At 43.1% G+C, this 27476-nt stretch overlaps 1 protein-coding gene across 1 annotated transcript in view; it reads left to right on the top strand.

Annotated features, from left to right (window-relative positions):
* The window catches only part of washc5 (WASH complex subunit 5), a 59784-nt gene that overhangs the window by 26697 nt on the left and 5611 nt on the right, over positions 1 to 27476 (top strand). The window contains exons 14-25 of the mRNA XM_085993574.1: positions 561 to 671; positions 2940 to 3080; positions 4232 to 4312; positions 10122 to 10223; positions 10862 to 11041; positions 13012 to 13136; positions 15114 to 15276; positions 17502 to 17604; positions 20071 to 20150; positions 22254 to 22357; positions 24132 to 24261; positions 27323 to 27419. Of these exons, the coding sequence (XP_085849700.1) occupies positions 561 to 671; positions 2940 to 3080; positions 4232 to 4312; positions 10122 to 10223; positions 10862 to 11041; positions 13012 to 13136; positions 15114 to 15276; positions 17502 to 17604; positions 20071 to 20150; positions 22254 to 22357; positions 24132 to 24261; positions 27323 to 27419 (1417 nt within the window). The remainder of the gene's footprint in view (positions 1 to 560; positions 672 to 2939; positions 3081 to 4231; positions 4313 to 10121; positions 10224 to 10861; positions 11042 to 13011; positions 13137 to 15113; positions 15277 to 17501; positions 17605 to 20070; positions 20151 to 22253; positions 22358 to 24131; positions 24262 to 27322; positions 27420 to 27476) is intronic.

Raw genomic sequence — 27476 nt, 5'->3', positions numbered from 1 at the left:
AACAGTAAAATTTTCGGACGTCATTGCTGGGCAGTTTGTGGGCAATTAGCACAATTCTGCACCAGCAATTAGTATTTCCCCTTCGGTGTGGATCATCTGTCAAGGCGTCCCTTGACATTGCAAGGATTTAGCACATACGCATGCGGAAATCATACCCACTGCAAAGTCTACCTGTCTGATCTTTCTTGGGTCCAAAGTGGATGATCTCACACTTCCTACATTGAACTCCATCTGCCACGGTTTTGCCCACTCTATCAATGTCCCTTTGCAACCTTCTGTTCCCATCTACACTACTTGCTGTGCCGCCTAACTTAGTGTCAGCAGCAAACATGGATACATGGCACTTGATTCTTTCATCTAAGGTCCACCGCCACCTACTAGGGCAACTAGGGATGGGCAATAAATGCTGGCCTTGTCAGTGACAGCCATATCCCGAGAATTAATTAAAAATTAATCTTTTGAATGTGAAACTGATATTTGTTCTAAATATTGTCAATAGGCCTGAGTTTTTATGACCAATAATGTTTTATATTGGTGGATGATTTGTTCTGTTGTTTCAGTTGGCATCAGCCCTTGATCTTCCACTGATGCGAATAAATCAGGCCAATAGTCCTGACCTTCTGAGCGTGTCCCAGTATTATTCCGGAGAGCTTGTAGCCTATGTTCGAAAGGTGAGTCTTGTGAGCTTGTGGGATAAATGTTCACTTTTTGAAGTATTAAATTAATGCCAGTTAGCTGTGCACTTTGAACACAGAGCTGTACATTTCTATTTCCCACCACAGAAATTCTCTCGCCCATATTCATCTAGTCTCACCATCTCCTGTGGCCTATTCTGTGGTTTCAATCAACAACCAAGCCATCTTCAACCATTTCCTTACAACCTTCACTGCAACTCTTCCCTCCCCTCCCCCTCTCCTCCTTTCAGACACTTCTTTAAAACGCCCTCCTTTGACCAAGCTTTTGGTTGCCCCACCTAATCTATCCTTTGGTTCAGCGTCCATTTTTCCCTACACCTGGTTGCCTGGTCCAGAGGGCTTGCATCCCAGGTTGCTAAAGGAATTGGGGGAGGAGATAGCGGAAGGGCTTGCCATAATTTTCCAATCTTCCCTAGATGCGGGGGAGGTGCCTGAGGATTGGAAAGTGGCAAATGTGACACCATTGTTCAAGAAAGGGTGTAAGGACAATCCTAATAACTACAGGCCGGTCAGTTTAACATCAGTGGTGGGTAAAGTTTTAGAAACAATAATCAAGGAAAAATTAACGGGCATTTGGAGAGGTTTAAGCTAATTAAGGAGAGCCAACACTAGTTTGTAAAAGGCAGATTGTGTTTGATTAATCCATTTGAATTTTTTGATGAAGTAACAGGGAGGATTGATGAAGGGAATACAATGGATGTTGTCTACATGGATTTTAGGAAGGCGTTTGACAAAGTACCACATCGAAGGCCAGTTAAAAAAATTCAGGCTCATGGAATAGGTGGGTCAGTGGCAGCTTGGATAAGGAACTGGTTTAAGGACAGAAAACAGTGAGTTGTGGTAAATGGTGCTTTTCAGACTGGAGGATGGTAGACAATAGTGTTCCCCAAGGGTCAGTGCTGGGGCCACTGCTTTTTTTGATATATATAAATGACTTGGATATTGGAATACAGAGTAGAATGGCTAAATTTGCTGATGACACCAAACTTGGGGGTATGGCAAAAAGTGAGGATGATACCAATCAACTGCAACAGGACACAGAAAGGCTAGCAGAATGGGCAGGCAAGTGGCAGATGGAATTTAATACAGAGAAGTGTGAGGTGATGCATTTTGGCAGAAGGAACAGGGAGAGGCAATATACACTTAATGGCACAGTTTTAAAGAGTGTACAGGGACAAAGTGACCTGGGAGTTAATGTGCATAGGTCCCTGAAGGTGGCAGGACATATTGAGTGGTTAGCAAAGCATATGGGATCTTGGGCTTCATAAATAGAGGTATTGAGTACAAAAGTAGAGAAGTTATGCTGAACCTTTATAAAGCGCTGGTTAGGCCACAGCTGGAGGATTGCATCCAATTCTGGTCACCACACTTTAGGAAGGATGTAAGGCCCTTGAGGGTGCAGAGATTTCCCAGAATGGTTCTGGGGATGGGGGATCTTGGCTACAAGGACAAGTTGGAGAAGCTGGATTTGTTTTCATTAGAGGAAAGGAGGCTGAGGGGTGATTTGATGGAGGTGTACAAGATTATGACGGGATTGGATAGGCTAGACGGGGAAAGGCTGTTCCCACTAGTTGATGGTACAAGGACTAGGGGACACAGATTTAAGGTTTTGGGCAAGGGATACAGGGGGGAAGTGAGGAAAAACTTTTTTACGCAGCGATTGGTGAGGACCTGGAACTCGCTGCCGACGGAAGTGGTGGAAGCGGAGACACAAAGTTTTCAAGGGGAGACTGGATAGGCACTTGAGGGAATTAAACTCGCAGGGCTACGGGGATAGAGCTGGGGAATGGGACTGACTGGATTGCTCTACAGAGAGCTGGCACGGACTCGATGGGCCGAATGACCGCCTTCTGTGCCATTATGACTCAATGACCTCTGAAGCACCATGAAACATATTTTCTGTTCATGGGGTATATAAATTCAAGCTGATGCTGCTTTGTATTGCTTCAACAGACACTTTCATCCCATCTAATGTATCTCGTTTTGCATTGGTTCAGTGCACAGTTATGTGTTTGTTTCGTGTTTTAATTCCATCAAATTTAGTGTTTCGTGTCAGTTTAATTAAGCATTAACTCAACCTTTTGAGTTGAATTTTTTGAGCAACATAGTACTGTAATATAAATGGAAAACCTTGCCTTTAACCAAATGCAACTTGCCTGTTACTTTTTACTCTTTGCAGTGATAAAACTGAAAAACGTAACAGTATTATCTTTTAAAATAAAACATTCTTGTGTGGTGTTGTAGGTTTTGCAGATTATTCCAGAGAGCATGTTTACATCCTTGGCAAAGATTATCAAGCTCCAAACGCACAACATTATGGAAGTGCCAACTCGACTGGATAAAGACAAGCTGAAGGACTATGCCCAGCTTGGTGCAAGATATGAGGTATGAGGGCACAATGGATTTTGGATGGGTCAGAGACTACAATAGCCATTGGACTTGCCTGAATGCAAACCATGGTGCAGAGTGCTTGCTCAGTTGGGCTGGTGTAGCGTGTAAGGAGGGTGGTGAGAACAGCATCAAAAACTTTTATGTGGTGGCATTGAAGGCATGGCCGTTAAGGCAGTTTGTCTGCCAAGTGGCCTCTGCTGTTTTCGTGCCTTGTGCATTAAAAAAATATATATATATTAAAGGGGCTCAATCTTCATAAGGTGTTTGACACTTTTTTTGTTCACAAACACAACATAATGTGCAGACACGTCACGCCATTTGCAGGTGATCTCATAATAACAATGACTCACTGCATTTCCTGATCCTCTCCCTCCTTAAACAACAAAAGGAGTGCTGGTCAGCTTTTCATGAATGCAGTGCATATTTAATAAAGGGAGAACGTATCCCATCCACATCTACCGACATGGCTAACATCTCGTTTGACAAAGCCCTACAGTGCTGCACTAAACTGTCGGTCTTGTTTATGGGCTAGGGTCTTGGACTGGGCTTCGGAAGCACAAACCACTGGCGAATGTGTTACCAACTGATGTGCCTTAAAAGCCCTAAAGAAAATTGTTTGTTTATTATCTTTTTATCATTATCCGTTCACCCATCACCCCTGTGCTCGCTGACCTACAGTGGCACCCGGTTAAGCAGCACCTCGATTTCAGAATTCTCATCCTTGTTTTCAAATCCCTCCATGATCTCGTCCCTCCCTATCTCTGTAGTCTCCTCCAGCCCCACAGCCTCCCAAGATATCTGCGCTCCTCTAATTCTGCCCTCTTGAGCATCCCTGATTATAATCGCTCAACCACTGGTGGCCATGCCTTCTGTTGCCTCTGCCCTAAGCTCTGGAATTCCCTCCCTAAACCTCACCGCCTCTCTGCCTCGCTACCTCTCTTTCCTCCTTTAAGACGCTCCTTAAAACCTACCTCTTTGACCAAGCTTTTGGTCACCTGCCCTAATTTATTCTTGTGGATCGGTGTCAAATTTTTTGTCTTAAAATACTCCTGTGCAGCGCCTTGGGACGCTTTACTACGTTAAAGGCGCTATATAAATTGTTGTTGTTGTATTACTATTTTCTTTTGTACCCTCTTCACTCAAAGGTTGCTCGGCTCACTCATGCAATATCAATTTTCACTGAAGGCATTCTCATGATGAAGACTACCCTTGTTGGCATCATCAAGGCAAGTGGAAATGTTTGGAGCTATGTTTGAGTCACGGGGTTTTTTTACATTTAGGTTTCTCAAACATAAATACCACTCATTGTTTTGGCATTTGCACATGTTTGTGGTCTTTCCAACTCCAATGTATCTACAGTTTACAGTAAAATGGTTGTGGAAAAATTGCAAATTCTGATCCAGGTTTACATTAGTCAAGCAGCTATTTAAAAAAAAAAAAAAAGTGTATTAATGGAGATTGCTTCCTGCTTTACATTTTGACATTTCCTTCAATAATAATTTGTTTAATTGTTTTCTGTTGCAAGTATTTTCATTTACCTTTGAAAATACTATTTTTTTTAAAATTATGAATTGATTTAATAGAAAATGAATTGATGGTATGCCATCACTGATGTTTCCACGTGCTTTCTGTTTGTTTGGTTGCTTTTGTTGAGGGGGAAGGTTGAGGTGTTTCCACATACATTTGGCGAAGTGATGTTTCCTGCAGTTAAGTAGACAGGTGGGCAGCCAGCATCCAGGCCTTTTCTATTGTGACTGAAACTAGCCACAGGGAGGTGTAAAGGAGGAGTTTGTGACGACTTTTCTTCTCTCACCTATAAGGCCAGTGCTTGACTTTTGCTTGAAGCCTCTCCACAGTAATGCGATTGAGATCAGGAACTGCACATGAATTCCACCACTCTGGCACTGTGCCACCCTGTGTACAGTCCTACGTGACTGACTGGAAATAGGAAGCAGGAAATTAAACCCCACAAATTTTCTACACCTGAACTCTTCCATTACCAATACTTTGTGCTTTTAATGTATTTTCAAGGTTATCTTGTAATTGGAGCTTATCTGCATTTTTGCTTTCCAAGTGTAAGTCTTCAGCTCTGTTTCAGATCTTGAAAATGGGCCATTTCTACCCAGAGTTTATACTACATTACTTGACTTAAAATAAGCTACTTTAAGAAAGATACCGCCCTCAAAATGGTTTCCACAACTGCATGCTGGGAAACTGGCATGGATTTTGCTAGCCTTGACTGAAGCATATCAAAAAGAAGTCAATCAAGCCAATATGGGATTACTAGCAATCATCTAAATGGTAGCAACAATTGACTTGTATCACTATTAAGTAATGTTATAATCTAATCAGACACCACGGTTGTCTATTGGCATACCTTTGTGTATGTGTTATGGAACTGGCTGTGCATTGTACAAGAAAAATGCCTTGAAATCACAGGTTGCCTTCTAAAAGGCAGGATTGTATTTCAAAGGCTGTTCGGAGTGTAGGGGTTGGACACTTCTGGTCAATCAGTTATTTACAGTTTGACCTTGCTGTAACAGACGGATTCATGATGCAAATTCTAGGTAGGAGTGCCTATGTAATTCTAAGTAAGACTGTAACCATTAAGTTAGCAATACCTGATCCCCAACAAGAAATTGTCAGTCTAACTTTTGTCTGGAAAGATTTTCACAGCAAGCAGATTTTTAAAAATTCAGTTGATTTTGTTTGTTTAACCCTTTCAAATCTACTGTTTGAATTTGAGAACAGGTTGTATTGCTAGTATAAATGACACCTATTTTGTGAATAAACCTGTTTTTTGTAGTTTTAGTGTGTGGGGTGACTCATAGTGATCATCTTCTGAAGAGACGTGTATGCGTAATGAGAATCCCAAGTCTGAATCTAGAGCTAATAATTGGGTCTGTTGTTTGCGCAGGGTATGCTAGCCCAGCTTATTTTGTGTGTGAGGTCACACTTTGGTTCATAGGGTGTGCGGATGCTTGCTATGAGAGCTGGCTTTTGTTTTTGCATACTACAACAACAACAAATTGCATTTATCTAGCGCCTTTAACGTAGTAAAGCATCCCAAGGCCCTTCACGGGCGTTATCAACCAAAATTTGAAACCGAGCCACAACAGGAGATATTAGGACAGATGGCCAAAAGCTTGGTCAAAGAGGTAGGTTTTAAGGAGCGTCTTAGAAGAGGAGAGAGGCAGAGCGGTTTAGGGAGGGAATTCGAGTTTAGGGCCTAGGCAGCTGAAGGCACAGCTGCCAATGGTGGAGCAAGGAAAATCGGGGATTCACAAGAGGCCAGATTTGGAGGAGCGCAGAGATCTTGAAGGGTTGTAGGGCTGGAGGAGGTTACAGAGATAGGGAGGGACGAGGTCATGGAAAAACTTGAAAATAAGGATGAGATTTTAGAATTGAAGCATTGCCAGGCCAGGAGCCAATGTAGGTTAGCGAGCACAGGGATGATGGGTGAATGGGACTTGGTGCAAGTTAGAATACAGGCAGCAGAGTTTTGGATGTACTCGTGTTTATGTAGGGTAGAAGTTGGTAGGCCGGCCAGGAGTGCATTGGAATAGTCAGGTCTAGAGGCAAGGCCAGCGTTTATTGCCCATCCCTAATTGCCCTGGTGGTGAGCCGCCTTCTTGAACCGCTGCAGTCTGTGTGGTGAAGGTACTCCCACAGTGCTGTTAGGGAGGGAGTTCCAGGATTTTGACCCAGAAGGGTGATAAATTTCCAAATCAGGATAGTGCGTGACTTGGAGGTGGTGGGTTCCCATGCACCTTCTGCCCTTGTCCTTCTACGTGGTAGAGGTCTCGGGTTTGGGAGGTGCTGTTGTAGAAGCCTTGGCAAGTTGCTGCAGTGCATCTTGTAGATGGTACACACTGCAGAGATGGTGCGCTGGTGGTGGAGGGAGTGAATGTTTAAGGTGCTGGATGGGGTGCCAATCAAGCGGCTGCTTTGTCCTGGATGGTGTCGAGCGCCTTGAGGGTTGGAGCTGCACTCGTCCAGTCAAGTGGCGAGTATTCCATCATACTCCTGACTTGTGCCTTGTAGATGGTGAAAAGGCTTTGGGGAGTCGGAAGGTGAGACACTTGCTGCAGAATACCCAGCCTCTGACCTGTTATTGCCACACTATTTATGTGGCTGTCCAGTGAAGTTTCTGGTCAATGGTGACCCCCAGGATGTTGATGGTGGGGGATTTGGTGATGGTAATGCTGTTGAGTGTCAAGGGGCAGTGGTTAGAGTCTCTTGTTGGAGGTAGTCATTGCCTGGCACTTGTGTGGTGCAAATGTTACTTGCCACTTATTGACCCTATTATGGAGGGAAGGTCATTGATGAAGCAGATGAAGATGGTTGGGCCTAGGACACTGCCCTCTCAAGGAAGCCTGCTACCTCTTTCTAGCCCTGTCACGATCAACGACCTTCCCCTCCACCCCCCCACCCCAATCTGCAGTCTGTACCGGGATCACAATTGCCACGGACCGTCCCCAAGGGTCCTCCAGCCGCTGGTTTTGTTGCCCGGCAGCTGGCCAGCCTGTCAATTTGCCTGGCTGCCGGGCGGGAAACTGAAGAAAAAAAATTATAATGTGGTGCTCCCATTAAGTTCAGCAGGTCCTCCGCGTCCCCGGCCTTGCTGGGTTTCCTCCACACTACCCCATTCCCTGCCCGCCTCCCCGTAAATATCAGGGCCATTGTGTTAATTTGCCCCAAGATATTAATGGTTCTACTGGTTAATGGTGGTTGCATCGAAAAAGTGTCAATTCTGCTTTTGATGTAGGGTATTTTTTAGGCCAGGAGATGAGATCACCATTTTCAGTTGGGTTACTCCACAACTACAGCCTGTGCTGGGTTGCAGAAGGTACCCAGTAGCTTTTCTTGCTGCCTGAACCGTGCTGCATCTGTGTCTTTCTAATGTATACAATTTCAGTCCCTCATGACACTTGAACACCATAGTTGTGACTTTTGGGACTGTCTTGGGTTGAGCTGTAGCGCAAGACAAAAATGTTGCTTCCTGTCCCTCCATATTGTTTGTTGGATTTTTTCGGATGGGAGTAATGAAGGCGCCTGCTAGGCTTTCGCAATGTCATCTGCAGACAAATCAAAAATGTGTTGCGATACTTTACTTGCACTATTGGCTTGTTCCTCTTTTGAAGAGGTCAATGTATTTGCTAATCGAAAGGGGGGAAAAAAAAAAACCTCGAAATGCTGAATTAACCCAGCATGTCGGTCAGCATCTGTGACGAGGATAGACAGGTTAATGCTTTGGGTGTCGATCCTTCTTCAGCACTGAAATGTGGAAGAGGGGACGGAAAAGGGAAAGGACATAACGGGTGCTTTTACCACCAAGAGGAGTTTGTTGACTTGAATGACCTGCAAGCTGCTTAATGGAGGAACCCTTTCCCCGATGTAAAGGATCATCTAAAGTGAGTCAATAAAAAGACAGCGGAAGAACAGAAGAATGTGCTTGTGGTATCCTGCCACTTCGAACCACAAATTGTGGTCTGAACTAGGATTGGATGAATATTTCCTGTTGTGCCTTGATGTTGTAAATTTTCGGAAGCGTGCTTTCCAGGCTGGGCATTCAGTGAAGCCAGCCATTGCAGCAGCAACAACACACTTGCTGATTGCATCAAATTCCTTTTTGGATCCCACTATGTGTGAAATGCACATAATTCATATCGGGCTGACAAAATGTGTATTGGAGCCACAATCCTGTGCTTTATACAGTAACAGTAACTTATAACTGGTTTCGATTTTAACATTGTTGATGGTAAAACAAACTTTTTTTTAAAAAGAAAAAATACTGTTCTTCTCCGCTTTTTCAGAATAAAGTCTGATCCCGCTGTCGGCTTTAGTTCTGCTTCTCATTGTGCTGCTTCATCAGGTTTTGGTTCCATTCTGCAGTGGAGAGAATTCAATAGCGAGTACCCCAAAATGTACTGTCATTTTAGTTGAATGATTCTTATTCCTTGGTCATCTTGCAGTGGAAAATGATGTTGTGCCACCCCTGACTGCACAACTCCATACTCCCACACCATGTTATGTTGGATTAAATGCTTTTTCTAATCTTGCCGTTCTCGCAGCTGCTGGCTTCAAAACAACACTCAACAGTGAAAGACCGATATGTCTCAGATTCCACTGAAGTAGCTAATTATAGGGTGACGTTGCACGCTGGAGCTGCAGTGTGCTGTGCCACTTATGATGGTGTGTGGACTTGTAGCAGTTCCTTGCGCAGTGAGTTCCTGATCACCAGAGAGCGATGCTGAGCAGAGGCAGAGTGCTTTGTTACAGGGAGGGCGGAAAAACTGAGATTTGCACAGCAGTTTTCATGCACTTCCTAACAACCACTTACAGGGCAAGAGAAGCTTGGAGGCAGGTTGCCTTTTGACTGAATAGTGAGGGAAAGTTATAAAATACATTTTAATCTTTTTTTAAAACCTCAATTGGAAAATAATGCATTTTATTTGGGGAAATGTTCAGAATCACGATGTTTCTTCATTCATCTTTAAAAGGTGGTCTTTAGCTTTCTGAAGCAGAAATGCTATTCAGACCGTACATCAGTAATTCCGTTCAGCTGCCTTTTTAAAAAAATAAAAAAAATCTGTGGAACAATAAATTTTTTAAGAATAAATGGAAAAAATAGGATGTTTCATCGGTGGAGCTGACTGATGAGTGTTGCAGAACCCGGCAATTTGAAAAAGCTGCATCACCATCCATAAATCTCAGCATTATGAGGTAGCGCAACAATGCCCACATCAATTCAGTTGTCTCACATTTGGACTGAGCAATACCTTCAATATGGTTTCCCTGCAACTTCTCAACATCATTGTTTTCATTTTTGCTCTTTTTTCTAATCTATTAACCAGATATTTAGTCAGATTTGCTTGTTGGGATTTTTTTTTAAATATAAAGTGGATGCTGAGGGTAAGAGAAGCTTTTTCAGGGAAATTTAGATTCTCTGCTTTTTTTTCCAGACGAGCTCAGGTCTAAAAGAGGCTTTGTATGAATTAAAAATCCCTTTTGTGTTGCATTTTTTTTAAATAGGTGGATCCGAAGCAGTTGTTAGAAGATGGGATTCGGAAGGAATTGGTCAAAAGGGTTGCCTTGGCGCTTCACAAAGGGATAATATTTAACCCTAAAGCTAAGGTGAGAGGATATGACAATTATGCCGAGTGCTACTACTTCATGCTTCAGAACTTCTGGCCATGCAGAGGAAGGGTTTCCTTATATAGGCCCAAGACCCAGGCCCAAGCTGTGAGTTAGATTTGTGATGACAAGGGAAAACTGTTGAGGGCTCTGGTCTTCACTGACTGGTCACTCCATATCCTGAAGGTGTGACAGCCTCACACCAAATGTATGCGCCATTGGATTTCAACATCTAGAGTGTGAAAGTTATAGGCACATTGGAAGCCGCCCTACATGGGTCTGAAAAGAGAAAATTCAAGTTAACATTTGGGTGGAGACCCATAAACCGGGAAAAGGAAGCTGGGCACAGTGAGATCATCATTTACTGTTCTTGCATCTCATTGTGTAGTTCAGTGAAATTTTTATTTCAGAAAGCTGTCCCACGTTTTATGGAACCTACTGCTGTTGGGTACAGGCTTTAGAACTATCTTGGCTTTCGATTGCATTCTAAATTGCTCATTATTCAGAATTTCTAGCTTTAAGTGTACAGTATGTAAGAATTTTGCTGACAATCTAGCTGAGACGTGCTGTTAGTCATACTGATTTATGGTGAAAGTGTGTTTTAAAAGCTTCAAACAGTTTGCGTTCCTTTAACACAGACTAGTGAACTGATGCCCAAACTGAAAGAGATGGCTGCCACAATGGATGGATTCTACCGTTCGTTCGAATACATACAAGATTACGTCAGCATCTACGGGCTGAAGATATGGCAGGAGGAGGTGTCTCGAATTATCAACTACAATGTGGAGCAAGAGTGCAATAATTTCCTGAGGACGAAGGTAACTCTTTGAGAATATGTAAATTAGCATAACTACTTGTGACGCAAGAAAACTACTAGGCACTTGGTCTAAGTGTTAAACAAAGCTTTAATCAACTGTTTTACAACATGGAGGTCTAGTTGTGTCCTTCACTAGTTCCTGTTAAGAATGTCCTGCGCAAGCTGGGCCTCTGCCTGAGTATTTATACTCTTCCTGGACAGTGCCACCCGCAGGCCACTCAGTTGATTCATGTCAACTTGTATCTTTTTTTTTGCTTTTTAAAATGTTTTGACTTCTTCTGCCCTATTTTCCCTGTCATATTCTCCCCTTCTTCTGTCTACCTGGCCAGACACTTCTGTAGCCAAGGCAGGTTGTAGCCAGTGCACCCACCTGAAAGCAACAGGCACTGTTAGGTGTGTCTTTCCTCCATTCTCCCAACCACCTCCCAGCCGGAAATGCTACAGTACTAATTTCAGTTTGAGTATTTGTGCTCATCATTGTTCTTGGGTGTCCAGCTACAGGTAAAATAGCGAACAGAACTCTTATTTTAGTGCTAGACATTTATATTTCAACCTGCAGGACTTTTAAAGTAAGAACAGTAGCTTTTACTAGTTTGATTCTTTTGTTACAGGGTTTAAAAAATATTGTTGCTAGTATTTTGCCATGCTTTGCATTACATCTAACCTCTGGTTTTGAATTACTACATGTCCAATTGTAATTGTGAGTGCGTTATGCTTAACGAAATTTTTGAAATATTACAAATTAGATAGATTGCTTAAAGAAAATAATATTTTGACTAATTTGAGGCGTGAGAAGCGCAGCATCCTTGGGAGGGTAAAGGTGACTTTGACATGTGGTTCCCAAAGCTTTCCACCAGTGAGGTTTTCCTCATGTCATTTCTGGGTCTGCTGTAGACCAATTGTTGATTACCAAGATGGGTCAACAGCTCCATCATGTGACTACTGGGATGGTAGAAGGGGGACTAGCTGGACCGTGGTCTTTTTTTGTCCAGCAATCCCTATGTACCTATATGATTCGGACCCTTTTAATTCCCTTTTTAAGTTTTTAAAAATTCATTTAAAAAAAAAAGACAACTTGTGTAATAGGTGCACTTTTGTGTCGATGCAAAAAGGTTTCAGCTATATGTTGATGCTAAAGTTGCAGTATCGCCCAAGTACATGAAAGCCAAATGGTGTGAGATCCCCACAAGAAGACCATCTCGCACCAGTTTGCGTTCACACTGGATGCAGAGTAATTCCAGCCTGGTTGACGCTACATTTTTGAAATCTGTTGGAATTCCTGGGCACTCGATAAACTTATTTTATTTTCAATCTTTTGAATTTTAAATAATAAACTGAACACGCTTTCCTAACATTGAACATAGCCCCTGGGGAGCAGAGCTCTGTGCGTACCTCCAAGCGCACGTGTGCAGAGCTTCTTTGTCATTGACCTTGGCTTGGTGCACAGTTTGTGGTATAACTCCGGTCTTTTGGTTACATATTGCAATCTACAGATATGGAGACGGGTAGGTGAGGGGTGTGACCCAAGACTGTAATCATAACATTGAGAAATAAAAAAGAAAAATTAGGAATGCTGGAAAACTAATGGATAAAACCGAATACTGGAAACTTACAGCAGGTCTGTCCGCCTCTGAAAGAGAATGATAGGTTAACATTAACACTGGAGAATTAAATTTCTGTTGACACAAATAGGGACAGATTACAATCGTCAGGGAAAACACATTTTCCAAAATGTGCTCTGGGTTCTTGGCAATTAAAATTGATTTAGACCTTTAACCAAACCCTAAATATTTTCTTGGCGTGCTTTGAATTTTCAAATCAGTCTTTCACTTGGATTATGGGTTGGACCCAGTTATTTAAATTAAAACATTTTTAAAATGCCCTTCAGCGATAACTTGATGAACCAGGTAAAGGGCAAGGTTTTGGTTGAGATTTTCATGTCTGATTAACAGATGCTCTTTTTTCTTGTAGATTCTAGACTGGCAGAGCATGTACCAGTCCACCCGCATTCCCATCCCCAAATTCCAAACGGCCGATGAATCTGTGACGTTCATTGGTCGGCTTTGCAGAGAAATTCTGAGAATCACCGACCCCAAGTGAGTGTTTTCTAATCTCTGTCCTGTTACCTTGGTGATCTCTGAGCACCTCTTTGTTTTCATTTGAGGATCAGAATGATAACTAAATGCTGGTTGGAAGTATGGAGCCCAGACACTTTAGAAAGGTAAGATATAAAGCATTGTGCTGGGATCTTGAATATCTAAGGTTTGACATTATGGCCTAAATGTTGTATCACAAGGGAGCCACAATGCTTCAGTTTGCCATTTTTGGCATTGGAATCTTTGAAGAAATGGTCTCGTTCGAAAACAACGTGAAATGAGAAAAAGGCATTTGGCCCATCAAGCCTGTTCCTTCCTTAGTTTATGCGCAGTCTGCTCTATCCAGCTCATTGAGTCTCTCGATGAAAGGTACTGGAAGGATTGCCCTGGCTTACTCTTGAGATAAGTTGAACAGAAGTCCAGAATACCATTCTAATCTTGTATCCTCCATTATTCACCCTCGAACCACTGCGTTCCTTGGGATGAAATTTTCCAAAGTTCCAGCACTTCAAGAATAATCATCGTATGAAGAGAGATTGGGTCGATTAGGCTTATATTCGCTAGAGTTTAGAAGAATGAGAGGGGATCTCATTGAAACTTATAAAATTCTAACAGGACTAGACAGACTAGATGCAGGAAGGCTGTTCCCAATGGCGGGGGAGTCCAGAACCAGGGGTCACAGTCTAAGGATAAGGGGTAAGCCATTTAGGACAGAGATGAGGAGGAATTTCTTCACCCAGAGAGTGGTGAACCTGTGGAATTCTCTACCACAGAAGACAGTTGAGGCCAATTCATTAAATATATTCAAGAAGGAGTTAGATATATTTCTTAAGGCTAAGGGGCTCAAGGGATATGGGGAGAAAGCAGGGATAGGGTACTGAATTTGAATGATCAGCCATGATCGCATTGAATGGTGGAGCAGGCTCGAGGGGCCGAATGGCCTACTCCTGCTCCTATCTTCTAAGTTTCTATGTTTAATACCATTCTTTCCAAACGGTACATTGTCTGGCAAGCAGGCTTGGTAGTCCTTTTCCACTCAGCATCTACAAACTCCGTGAACACCACTTCCTCAGCTCCCAAATAGTTGTCCCCCCCCCCCCCCCCCGTCGTCACCCCCAAATCCTCCTGCTGAATTTTTTTTAGAATGAATAAACTCTTTGGCCTGGAGTTTCCGCTTGGGGCGCAATCTGTAAAATGCATCCAGAATGCGCTGGACGATGCGGCTGTTTTTGCCACGGTGAAGTTGCGCCCAAGTTTCCGCTCAAATTAATTTATATATGCCCGAACATAAAATGGCCCACGAATCAGCAGAATTGAGCAGCGTCATCCATTGTAATTGATTATTGATTGGAGCATGGCCAATGGGACCTACAAGGTGACTCAGTTAAACTAATTTTAAAGTGAAAATATATTCAAGTAATTGCTGCAGCTGAAGAAGCAGGCCCATCAGTGGCTTCAATTGACTGCTGGTTACAGGTCTAATGTACCACGGGCAGATCAATTGACTGAATTTGAATTAAAAGTAATTTATAAAGTTATTGTAGCATCAGTATGAGAAAACGACCTGAGTGAGGCCTCAGTTGACTGCTGGTCACTGCAACGGCAGGTCATTAACGCTGGATTAATATGACCGCGGGTACCTGTGCCCCTGACAATTTGTGTGCAGTCAGCAGAAACTCACCCCGCTGACCTGGCCAGTTTTGTGGGCGGGGGACTTCTTCGGGCAAATTGATTTTGAACCACGGTAAAAGATGGGGGAAACTCGCGGGTAAATGGTTATGGGCGTAACTCACTTAGGTTTTAAGTTCCGTGATCTTTTGCGCTAGTTTAGTCGCTTTCACCCAGATGCCACTGATATCTGAGCGGAAAACACGCGGAAACCCCAGGCCTCTGTACTCCAGTCGGGCTCCTTTCTACACACCGATCCTTTTAAAGTGATGGAGGGCAGTCCTTTTATTAGATTTCTTTTTTGCTCAGAATGACCTGCTACATTGACCAGATAAACACGTGGTACGACATGAAGACTCACCAGGAAGTGACCAACAAACAGCTCTTCTCAGAAATCCAGAATTCTTTAGGCACGTTTGGGCTGAATGGGCTGGACAGACTGCTCTGCTTCATGATCGTTAAGGAGATCCAGGTAAGAGATCCCTATTCTGGACCTGGTATTCACATTCCTATTTTAATTCTGTATACCTGCTTAGTTATGTGTGAGGGTTTGTATTTATTTTTAAATCTGTGTACTTTTCCTGTTGCCTGTAATAATGAATTTTTTTTAAATTTCTTTCATGGGCTCCCCCCTCCCCCATATGAACCAATTTAGAATAGTGTTGATAACACACACACACACACACACACACACACACACACACACACACACACACACACACACACACACACACACACACACACACACACACACACACACACACACACCTCTTCAGTGCTTCCCAACCAATTCACTTGCTTCTATCATCAACCCTCTGCTAATTTTAATATGAAACAGGAACAACATGATGCATTTGGACCAGGGTAATTCCAGGCATGTGTATACCATGCAGGAGGGTTACCCACTAAAGACTGCGACACAGGAGAGGGACTGGAGTGTCGTAGTTCATGCAACGTTAAAGGCCCACATCCAGTGTTGCGAGGCCACAAGGGAAGCAAATAATTTGTTACAATGCACAGTTAGGATAGTTCTATATAAACAAGACGCGTGGGGGATCTCACGGCCTTTGGGAACGTCCAGAGAAGGACCACCAGAATGATAACCTATTCTCTGGGCTTGTCGCTATCGCGATGGGTTCCGGGAACTACAAATTTTTTCCCAATGTAGAATAGTAGATTTCAAGGTAATGTGATTGAGGCGTTTAAAAATGATTGATAAAGGGGAATAGATTATGTTTGGGTGGATTGGCTATTTGGGCTAGATGAGAAAAGGACTGAGGGGCATCAGTATAAAATGTGAAAACACGGGGCAATTTTAACCCTGCCCACCCAGAGGAAACCAGTCGAATAGGCAGGCAAAATCACCCAGGAGACTTGGCTGCCGACGTGCCACTCAGTACCTGCAGTTTACAATTTTGACCTGCTCACCTGAGCAGGTGAGAGACACTCCCACCAGAAGGCAGCGGGATCCTTCTGTAAATATGCAGGTCGTGCTCCGATGATGTCCGCTGCCGCTTCCCGACGGTTTTGGAGGGGGCATGCAAATGAAGTGCGGGAGTTAAAATCGCCTAGGCCTCATGCCGAGGTGGGGGGCGGTTTGCCGCTCGTCTTTGCTGCCACTCACCTTATTTCCGCTCCGAGTTAAAATCAGGACTATAGACTTGATTAGATACCAAGACACTGCAGTCTTGTGGAGCTTTGCTTTATTGACTTTGGGGGGCCGGAGAGGAATTTCCCAGTGGTTTTTTTCTCCTCTAAATTGGCCTTTTGTTTTTCTGCCTCTCCCAGCAGATTGTGCGACAGGGTAGTGTAAGTATGCTGCACTATGGATGGGACAGGCTAGATGGTCTTTCCCTGTCCTTTTTCATATGTTCGTAGATTGGGAAAGCAATATCAATACTGATGGTTCCTGAAGGCAAGACTTTGGGGGACGATTTCCTCTGTTTGCTATTTGTTGAAAATTCTAAATGGATTCTTTCTATTTGTACCAAAATCATGAATATAAAGAAAGAAAAACTTATATTTATATAGTGCCTTTCACGACCACTGGACGTCCCAAAGTGCTTTACAGCCTTCTTTTGAAGTGTAGCTACTGTTTTCATGTGGGAAACGTGGCAGCCAATTTGCGCACAGCAAGCTTCCACAAACAGCAATGTGATAATGACCAGATAATCTGTTTTTTTGGTTATGTTGATTGAGGGATAAATACTGGCCAGGACACCGGGGATAACTCCACTGCTCTTCTTCGAAATAGTGCCGTGGGATCTTTTACGTCCACCTGAGCGAGCAGACGGCTTCGGTTTAATGTCTCATCCGAAAGACGGCACCTCTGACCGTGCAGCACTCCCTCCGTACTGCACTGGAGTGTCAGCCTAGATTTATGTGCTCAAGTCCCTGGAGTGGGGCTTGAGCCCACAACCTTCTAACTCGGGGGCGACTGAGCCACAGCTGACACTGTGAATAGTGAACAGATGAAATCTTTCCATTTAGTCCTTAAATGAAAAGGAGCGGAAGCCAATGATTTTGTGCGAGGCAACTTTTGAACAGACTAACTGCTTGTAAAATTTTTCAATTAATGAACATGGCATGCCCTTGTTAGTCACTTAGTTTAAAATTTTGCTGAATAGTACTAAGCAGGCAAAATCCAGTATTGCAAGATTATTGGTGCTGGTCTTGGTAAATAATTTTGTTTTATAGATTTTCTTAGATATGCTTCATAGAAATGTGCTGAGGGACAAGGCTGTGATGGACACGATTAAACCCTTTCAGCATCATGTAAATCCAGTAAAAGGAATCATAGGTAAGTCATTTAGAAAAGGGAGGAGTTTAGAGGGCGTATTGTATGGTAGCTTCTGGCATTATCTCTTCCAGCTGATTTTACAAAGCCATATGTGCTTGGTTAGTTAATACCTTTATTGTAAGTGTACATTACATGAATGGAAAAATAATTTGGAAAGCATATAAAAATTTGTTAAAGAAAATGTGTTAATTCTCAGGTTGGAAGATTGTGTGAAGATTTTTTTAAATGATTTAATTTATATTATTATTTTACTTGGCAACAAACCAGAATTTGAATTTCACTCATTTTCTGTTACTCTACAAATGCTACCATTTCAGATTCTTGTGGAAGCCCCAAAGCCTGTTGATTCAGAATTTAGTTATTTTCCCTTGCTGTGTCCCAACGGCCGCATGTTTTTCTCCTGAAAGAAGGGAAAGCCTACACAAATGAGGGTATTGGATTCATAGGCGGACTTCCCTCCCTCTGAGGGGCACGTTCCGTGTCTCTGCCAGATTGTTGAAGGCAGCTGGAAAATTCCCACATCTCTCGAGCACACCACCTCAAGGAGTGAGTTGCTGAGATCGAGGGAGATGATTAATTAAGTTACCTCTTCAACCACGAAAGGGCAAGAGTAAGAAGAATATAATTAAACTGACTGCATTATCCCAGTGTGATATACAGCTCTCTCGAAGCAACCTGAAAATCATGCGTTCACATTGCTTGTCACTGAAGCTGAGCTTCATCCTGGTGAAAAGTGTAACATTGTGTTTTAAATTTTCTGTCTTAACTTTAACATTTTGAATGATTTTGAACTAACTAGTGTTAAAATGGTAGCTGTGTCATCTACTCATCACAAAATGTTATGCTGGCCTGGGAGGGGGCAGTCTGCAGAGTATAAACCAGGTGCTTTGATCTGCAGTCAGTACAGTACTTGCTTATAGAACTGTTCCTAAAATTAATCTGATTGTGCCCCATCCAAGTATTAATTTGATATGCTAGGCCTGGAAGAAGTGTAGACGTTTGCTTATCATGTGTCCCTAAGTTCCTGCCTGACACCCCATTGTGTCTTTGAACTGTCTTCATTCACAGTTCTGTATTCAGGGGCCTCTTAGGGTGTGATGTATCGGAGTGTAGGCCATTTCTTGAGTTCATTTAGAGCAGCTGTATCATCAGATCACCTAAAGAGAGACGACTTGGTGAACGTGAAGGTGTGCAATTCTGTAAAACGCCATCAAAAGAATTTTAAAGGATTATGAATCCCAGAATGACGACTTTCATTGGATTCAACAGTTTAATGTCATGTTTAAAGACTGAACAGGCTGGGGCTCTTCTCCAGAAAAGGGTAGACTGAGAATTGACTTGACCGAGGTCTTTAACATTATGAAGGGGTTTAATGGGATGGATGCAGAAGAGATTTCCACTTTTGCAGGGGGGGTCCAAAACTAGGGGCCATGAATATAAGATGGTCACCTAAGAATTCAAGAGAAACTTCTTCACTCGGAGAGTGGTGAGAATGTGGAACTCTCTACCACATGGAGTGGTTGAGGCGAATAGAACAGATACATTTAAGGGGAAGCTGGATGAGGGAGAAAGGAATAGAAGGATATGTTGATAAAATGAGAAGAACTAAGATGATGAGCATAAATGCCGGTATAGACCGGTTGGGCCGAATGGCCTGTTTGTGCTGTAAATTCTATGCAATGAAGAAAGCCAGGAACATAGAAAGAGGCCCATTGAGCCTGTGCGGGCTGCCTGAAAGCTATTCACTTATGCCTACTCTCGTTCCCTTTCTTCTTACCCGTTTAAATTTTTCTCTCTCCAATATTTTTCCATTTCCCTTTTAAAAGTTATTGTTGCCTCTGCTTCCACCACTGCTTATGGTAGAGCATTCATATCGTTAAAAAACCTACTGTGTACAACAATTTCTCCTAATCCCTCCCTTTGTTCTTTTGGTGGCGATCTTAAATTATGCCATCTAGTTACTGCCTACACTATATCTGGTATAATTTTGTAGCAAAAGCATAGATTATTAGACGTGAAAGGTGCTGCGTCCCATTTATTGCGCATAACCTTTGGATCATAAAAAGTGTGGGGCTGTTTATGGAAGCTGCCTTTTACGGTGAGCTTGAGTAAAGGGCGTTGGGAGATGCCCTGAACTGTAACACTACTTTTCATTTATCTCCCTTGCATTTCCTGGTGCTTTGCTGGACATTTTGTAGCAACACTGAAGGAGTAATATGATTCCATCTAGGAAACTTGACCAGTAAACCACCCCCCCCCCCCCCCCCCCCAATAAATTCTGCTCCCTTGCAGCAGTCATCAGTGTTCCCCAGTAAAGAGTCAGTGAGTCGGATTGCTTGCTGCCTCATAGAGGAGAGGGGTAGTGCTGATTCTGTCTAGGGGGGAAAAGAACTTGGAAAAAGTAACATAAAAGCCTTCATTTGTGGATGCCTTACTGTAGGTTACTTTTCATTCCATCAACTTTAGCGAATTCCAGCAAAGTGTATTCTGCTGCAGTGGCAAAAACCCAGAAGATCTGGTCATCTTATCAGGATTCTGTTCTAAAGGTAATCGCTTTGTAGACGTACATTATTATGTTGGGTTTTCTACTTTTGTATTTTCTGGACTTTTGTCTTGCAGTAAATAAAACAACAACAATAACTTGTATTTATATAGTGCCTCAACCTTTGGCGGCCGTGCCTTCAGCTGCCTCGGCCCTAAACTCTGGAATTCCCTCCCTAAACCTCTCTACCTCTTTCCTCCTTTAAGACGCTCCTTAAAACCTACCTTTGACCAAGCTTTTGGCCATCTGCCCTAATTTCTCCCCATGTGGTTCGGTGTCAAATGTTTCTTGCAATACTCCTGTGAAGTGCCTTTGGGACGTTTTACTACTTTTAAAGACACTATATAAATACTTGTTGTTGTAAAAATGTGTTCTCGTTGAGTTGGGGATATAGAAAGTTGGAGCAGCAATGTGTTTTGACACGCTGAGTTAATGATCTCTACAAGGTGTCCTCCTTATTCCGTCTCGGGCAAAGCAAATGAAGGCGAAACACTTTCCATCAGGAGGCAGATAAAAATGGCAGCCAAATTGTCCAGGTGCTGGTTTGTACATCTCCGTCATCCAGAAAGGCTTGGGCAGAGAACTGGGTGGGAGCAGGTCATTTGACCCTGTCTCTCTGACCGGAAGGATTCTGACCAAGAAGACCTTGGTGTTGTTAGTAAACATAAAAGCATCAGTAAAAGATTATCTTTTTTTGAGAGCAGCCCCTTGAAAGAAAGGTAAAATAGCATAGAATCATAGTGGATTATTATTGTGTTAATTCATTCATTACTATTGACTACTCAGTTTGCCTTGCACCCCTTGCGGGAGAACGAGACACCCTCTTTTTTTTTTGTGGTTCCTCTTTTCTGAGTTTTCCTGCCCTGTTCATCATCTGCAGCCGAGAGGATGGGCACCTTGTACTTGGGAGCTTCACGGAAGAGGTCTCCTGCCATTTGCAGTGTGTTGCATAAAAAGTAAAATTTTGAAATGGAGGTGATGGATTACCCCATGAGAATCCCCTTTTTGCCTGTAATATGAAGAGGAGCAGGAGGATGAGGATTACGGACAAGGCTATTTTGGAGGACCGTAGAGTGAGTGAGTCATTGCAGAAAACGCTGCTTCCCAACACATTGCGTCTTTCACTACCCCAGGACGTCCGAAAGCGCTTCACCGCCAATTAAGAACTTTTGAAGCAAAACCAAAACCCTGCGGATGCTGGCAATCTGAAATACAAACAGAAACTGCTGGAAACGCTCAGCAAGTCAGGCAGCATCTGTGGAGAGAGAAACCGAGTTAACGCTTCAGGTTGGTGACGAAAGGCCACTTTGTTTCTCTCTCTCCACAGATGCTGCCTGACCGGCTGAGTATTGCCAGCAGTTTCTGTAAGTACAGTGCAGTCATTGTTGTGCCTACCTCAGAGGGTTTATAGACCTTGCAGGTCCTATCTTGATTATTTTTCACATGGCTATGTATTGGAAGGCTGTACTTCACCCCCTGAGGCTATTGGGGGTGCTGTGCCAGATGCAGGCCACAGTCTTGCAGTCCAACTCCGTGAGCAGCAGTGCGTTGTCACTAGCTGTTAAAATGACAGCACTGAACTTTTATGTCACTAGGTCATTCCAGACGACTTCGAGTGACCTCAGTCACAGACGTTAATCCAGTGTTACTCTTCATCAAGAAATCCAGCCCGGTGGCTTGCATGAGTAATGTTTTATGTCATTATGTCTAATTAATTAGAGAAGTTTGTTAGTGTGGCAGGGTTAGGATGGTGAGTCATGGAAATGAGATTTGTTACTTTTAAGTACTTTTCTGCAGTTTTGAACATTTAACTTAGTTTTTATACTGCACGAGCTACTTATACTGTAACATTTTGTAGCCTGGTTTACACATCAATAAAATGCATTTGCCAACAGTGAATTGAAACTCTGTGAAATTGCAATTGAAAATAATGGAAATTCCAGATGATTATTATTAGGTTGAAAGAATTTTAAACCTATCCGTTATATTTCCTATTAAGTTACACTTGCTTTGCTGCTTATGAATACATATCCAGTAGCTAAATGCTGTCTTAATCTATTAATTTATGAGATTAATCTTTATCGTCTTGCTTATTTTTAATGTGTAGGTGGGACAGATGCAGATATTAAGACAGCAGATTGCCAATGAACTGAGCTATTCATGCAAGTTTGACTCGAAGCATCTTGCAGCAGCACTGGAAAATCTCAACCTGTAAGAACATTTTTTATCCTGGACACTAAAAAAGGAATTCTTATAGGAGCACAGCACTTCACAGTCCCTCATATACGACTTCCAGTTGCCAATAGTGCATGAAGCGTTCAATGGCTCTCGTGCTGGTTAAAAGAGAAGGTAGCTCTACTGGTAAGTACCATAGCAGGATGGTACTTACCAGTTGAGTTATTTCCTGTCTTTAAGATCAATGTTTGGATTTTTATTTTCAATTACTTTCACTGAGTTCTGGAACCATTTGTTTCAGGCTGCAAGTTTGGAGCAGGCACTTCAGAGCCAATTAATTGCTTTTGAAATAACAACAGAAAATGCTGGAAGCACTCAGCAGGTCAGGCAGCATCCGCTGAGAGAGAAACGGAGTTAACGTTTCAGGCCTGTGACCCTTCGTCAGAACTGGAAAAAGTTAGAGATGTAACGGTGCTTCCGAAATGTCTTCCTTTTTCCTCAACCGAGGATTCCCCTCTACCGTGGTTGACATGGCCCTCAACCGTGTCCGTTCCATTTCCCGCACTTCTGCTCTCACCTCTTCTCCCTCCCAGAACCACAATAGGGTTTCCCTTGTCCTCACCTTTCAACCCACCAGCCTCCACATTCAACAGATCATCCTCTGCCATTTCCACCACCTCCAGCATGATCCCAGCACCAAACACATCTTCCCTTCCCCCTCCCCTTTCAGCATTCCGAAGGAACTGCTCCCTCCTCAATCAGCCCCATCCCTCCTCACAGTACCTTCCTGTGCAAGAGCAGGAGATGCTCCTCCCTACCCACTGTCCAGGGCCCCAAACACTCCTTCCAGGTGAAACAGCGATTTACTTGTACTTGCAATTTAGTATACTGTATTCGCTGCTCACGATGCGGTTTCTACATTGGGGAGACCAAACGCAGATTGGGTGACTGCTTTGCGAAACACCTCCATTCAGTCCATAAGGGTGACCCCGAGCTACCAGTCGCCTGTCACTTTAATTCTCTGCTCCACTCACACTCGGACCTCTCTGTCCTCGGCCTCTTGCACTGCTCCAATGAAGCTCAACGTAAGCTCGAGGAACAGCACCTCCTCTTTCGATTAGGCACTTTACAGCCTTCTGGACTCAACATTGAGTTCAACAATTACAGACCATAACCTCTGCCCCTATTTTTTCAGGTGGCAGCTGTTGATGATTCTGCCATCCCCATTTGCAACATTTAATCTCTTGCCTTCCACCCTATCACAGACCATCCCTTGTGTTCTTTCCTCCCCTCCCCCCTTTCCCTGCCTCTGCACCTGCTTAATATCTGTTACAACTCTAACTTTTTCCAGTTCTGACAAAGGGTCACAGACCTGAAACGTTAACTCTGTTTCTCTCTCCACGGATGCTGCCTGGCCTGCTGAGTGTTTCCAGCATTTTCTGTTGTTATTTCAGATTTCCAGCATCTGTAGTATTTTGCTATTGTAATTGCTTTTGAAGTGTATTTACTGCTGTTTTCTAAGCAAATACAACCAATTTGCTCAGGGCAAGGTCCCACAAACAGCAATGAGATATTTGCAGAATTAATCCATTTTGGTGGCTTGTTTGAGGGATGAATGTTGACCAGGTCACTGGGAGAATTCCCTGCTCCTGTTTGAATAGTGCCATGGGATGTTTTACATCCACCTGACGAGCTTTGATTTAACCTTGTATCTGAAAGAAAAACCTAATCTTAAATCAAATGTATTTTCAATAGAAATGGCACATTTTCGGAATCTTTCTGTAACATCCAGATTGTGTTTTCTGTATAGAGCACTGTTAGCTGATGTTGAAGCACACTACCAGGACCCGACATTACCGTACCCTAAAGACGACAACACGCTGTTGTATGAAATCACAGCTTACATGGAGGCAGCTGGCATTCACAACCCTCTTAATAAGGTAAGTTTGGGAGGAGGAGTACTTTTGAGTCTGTAAATAATCATACAACAGTCCAAAGATGTGCGGGTTAGGTTGATTGGCCATGATAAAAATTGGCCCTTAGTGTTAGGGGGGATTAAATACGTGGGGTTACGGGGATAGGGCTTGGGTGGGATGGCTGTCGGTGTAGGGACCGGGTGCTAGGGTTTGGATGATCAGCCATGATCTCGTTGAATGGCGGAGCAGGCTCGAAGGGCCGAATGGCCTACTCCTGCTCCTATCTTCTATGTTTCTATGTAAACCTGAGCTGCTTGATCGAACATTAGAATGCTAACTATAAATAGTCGTAAGTATACATTGCCTCTCCCTGTTCCTTCTGCCAAAATGCATCACCTCGCACTTCTCGACTAAATTCCATCTGCCCATTCTGCTAGCCTTTCTATGTCCTGCTGCAGTCGATTGATATCATCCTCACTGTTTGTTTGCCACACCCCCAAGTTTGGTGTCATCGGCAGATTTAGAAATTCTACTCTGTATTCCAATATCCAGGTCATTTCTCAAAAAAAGCAGTGGCCCCAGCACTGACCCTTAGGGAACACCATTGTCTACCATCCTTCAGTCTGAAAAACAGCCATTTCCCACAACTAGCTGTTTTCTGTCCTTAAACCAGTTCCTTATCCAAGCTGCCACTGACCCACCTATTCCATGAGCCTCAATTTTGTTAACCAGCCTTCTATGTGGTACTTTGTCAAACGCCTTCCTAAAATCCCATGTAGACAACATCCATTGCATTCCCTTCATCGATCTTCCCTGTTACTTCATCAAAAAATTCAATTAGATTAGTCAAACATGATCTGCCTTTTACAAATCAGTGTTGGCTCTCCTTAATTAGCTTAAATCTCTCCTAAGTGCCCGTTTAATTTTTTCCTTTTATTATTGTTTCTAAAACTTTACCCACCACTAATGTTAAACTGACCGGCCTGTAGTTACTAGGATTGTTCTTGCATCCTTTCTTGAACAACGGTGTCTCATTTGCCACTTTCCAATCCTCAGGCACCTCCCCCGCATCTAGGGAAGATTGGAAAATTATGGCAAGCCCTTCTGTTATCGTTCCCCCAGTTCCCTTAGCAACCTGGGATGCAAGCCATCTGGACTAGGCGACTTATCCACTCTAAGCATACCCAGCCTTTTTAGTCCATCCTGTCTGTCGGTTTTCACCCCTTCCATTGCTTCTACCTTTTCCACTTCTACCGATATTTTGTCAGCATCCACCTCCTTAGTAAACACCGAAAGAAAGTACTCATTGAGTATTCTAGCCTTGCCCTGCGCCTCTAAGCATATAACACCACCTTTGTCCCTAAAAGGCCCTACCCCACCTCTTCTACCAGCATGTAAACAGTAAGCGGGTAGTAAGATTTTTGGGTTCCCTTTTATGTTATGAAATGGGCTTCAAGAGTGCAGCTCCTAGCTCCACCAGTTGGGTTACTCAGTAGTGCACTGCACTGTATTTGTGTTTCTGGGGTAGGCTCATTCATTGTGTACCTGTTTTAAAACTTCTTCAAAATGTTAGCCATTCTGGTTTGGTTGCATGAAGTTTTGCTCGTTTGTGTTCTTAAATGCTTCCTCACATGTTGCTGGCTATTGGTTTTACTGTGTGTAGCCTATTGTAATGAAATGTTTTCAACTGTGGCAATTTGTGGTGCAGTTCTGTTTCTATTTCCTTTCCCTGTGGGTTTTTTTTTTCCCCTTCCTCATTGACACCCTCCTCCTAGTAACTCATGCTAGAGTCCAGGTACACTGGTGGGCCATTCTTTGAGTAATCCTGGACAGTGAATGCCAGCCAACAGTTCAACAGTGGGACATCTCAGCTGAGATATATGCACTCGCACTCGCACTCACTCGCTCTCTCCCAGGTTCGCTGATGGTGAACGTGAGTCCTTACCCATTCCCTGCCTTGAGGATTGAGAAGCCATTTGTGAATCTCCATTATTGCCCCAGCTGAGGTTGGGTAACTCCGTACAGGCCGGGGGTTTGAACCTGGGATCTTCCTTGTCAGTATGGTTTAGTACCACAGCACATTTACCCACCAACGCAGGTTGATCAGTTCTTAAACGATGGTCTGAACAGCATTGAAGATGGGAGTATGTTGAAAGTGTAAATTCATATATCATGTTACATCAAGACTCAAAATTAAGACTGTAGGTGATGGTCGTGTTTCAACACAATTTGTGATATAATTATCCTTTAAACACAGAGGCATATTGGAGAGATTTTGTAAAATATTTTACTTTGTGCTTGTCAAGATGGGTGTCAAAGCTGAGTAAATACTTTTCACTTTTTGTAGCCATTATCTGCATCAAGCAAGATGAGATCAGGTACAGCACCGGTTAGATGTAGAATAAATCTTCCTTTGCTCGGTCCCAAGGTGCCAAGAACACCTCTACCTAAATGGATATGTTACACATGGACATCAGTTGTACTTGTGGTCTCTTTTCCTGAGGTAGTCAATTTAGGGCCATTTTTTGCCAAATTGGGGGCAATTTTCTGCTGTGGACTCCAATCCACTTGGAAACAGGTTGCGACTACTCCAAAGTAATTTCATGGACCGGCCTTGCAGTCAGCAGAGCGAGAATATTTTCTATCATCCTATCTTCGAGAGTGAAATAAATAGTTCGATATAAAACATTCAGCTCTGCATTAGGTACACGGGATAATTAAACAGCAAGTATGAATCTTTTGTTGGGTTGTGCATGACACCGACGAGGCCCATCTGTAGTAGTAGCGTTGAGGGCATTAAGCACACGATTATGGGATTGGAATCACTTGTAGGCCAGACTAGGAAGTGGTGATGGGTCCCTTCACTAAAGAGCATTAGTGAACAAGTTGGATTTATACAACATTTTCTAATGCCAACACAGTTTCCCACAGTGGGATTTGAATTCTCAATCTCTGGCTTGCTGGTCCTGTACCTTTACGGCTAGACTTCTTATACCCTTAGTGCTGTAAGTTGTCACGTAAGACCTGACTCTCTCGCTCTTGTTAAAATGAGTTGTATTTTTACTGGCGTTCTTTTTATTCCTAGATTTACATTACAACAAAGAGGCTGCCATATTTTCCAGTGGTGAACTTCCTGTTTCTGATTTCTCAGTTGCCAAAAGTGCAGTACATTAAGAACCAAGGTAATACACTTTGTGAAATTCCTGCATGTTGTGTAAAATGCACAAAATAGATTTGGT

Source organism: Somniosus microcephalus, chromosome 7 (assembly GCF_052327205.1).
Source record: "Somniosus microcephalus isolate GS21.2 chromosome 7, FLI_Smic_1.0, whole genome shotgun sequence".
Taxonomy (NCBI): domain Eukaryota; kingdom Metazoa; phylum Chordata; class Chondrichthyes; order Squaliformes; family Somniosidae; genus Somniosus; species Somniosus microcephalus.
The sequence above is the reverse complement of the archived record's forward strand: the minus strand, read 5'-3'. Positions and strand labels throughout refer to the sequence as shown.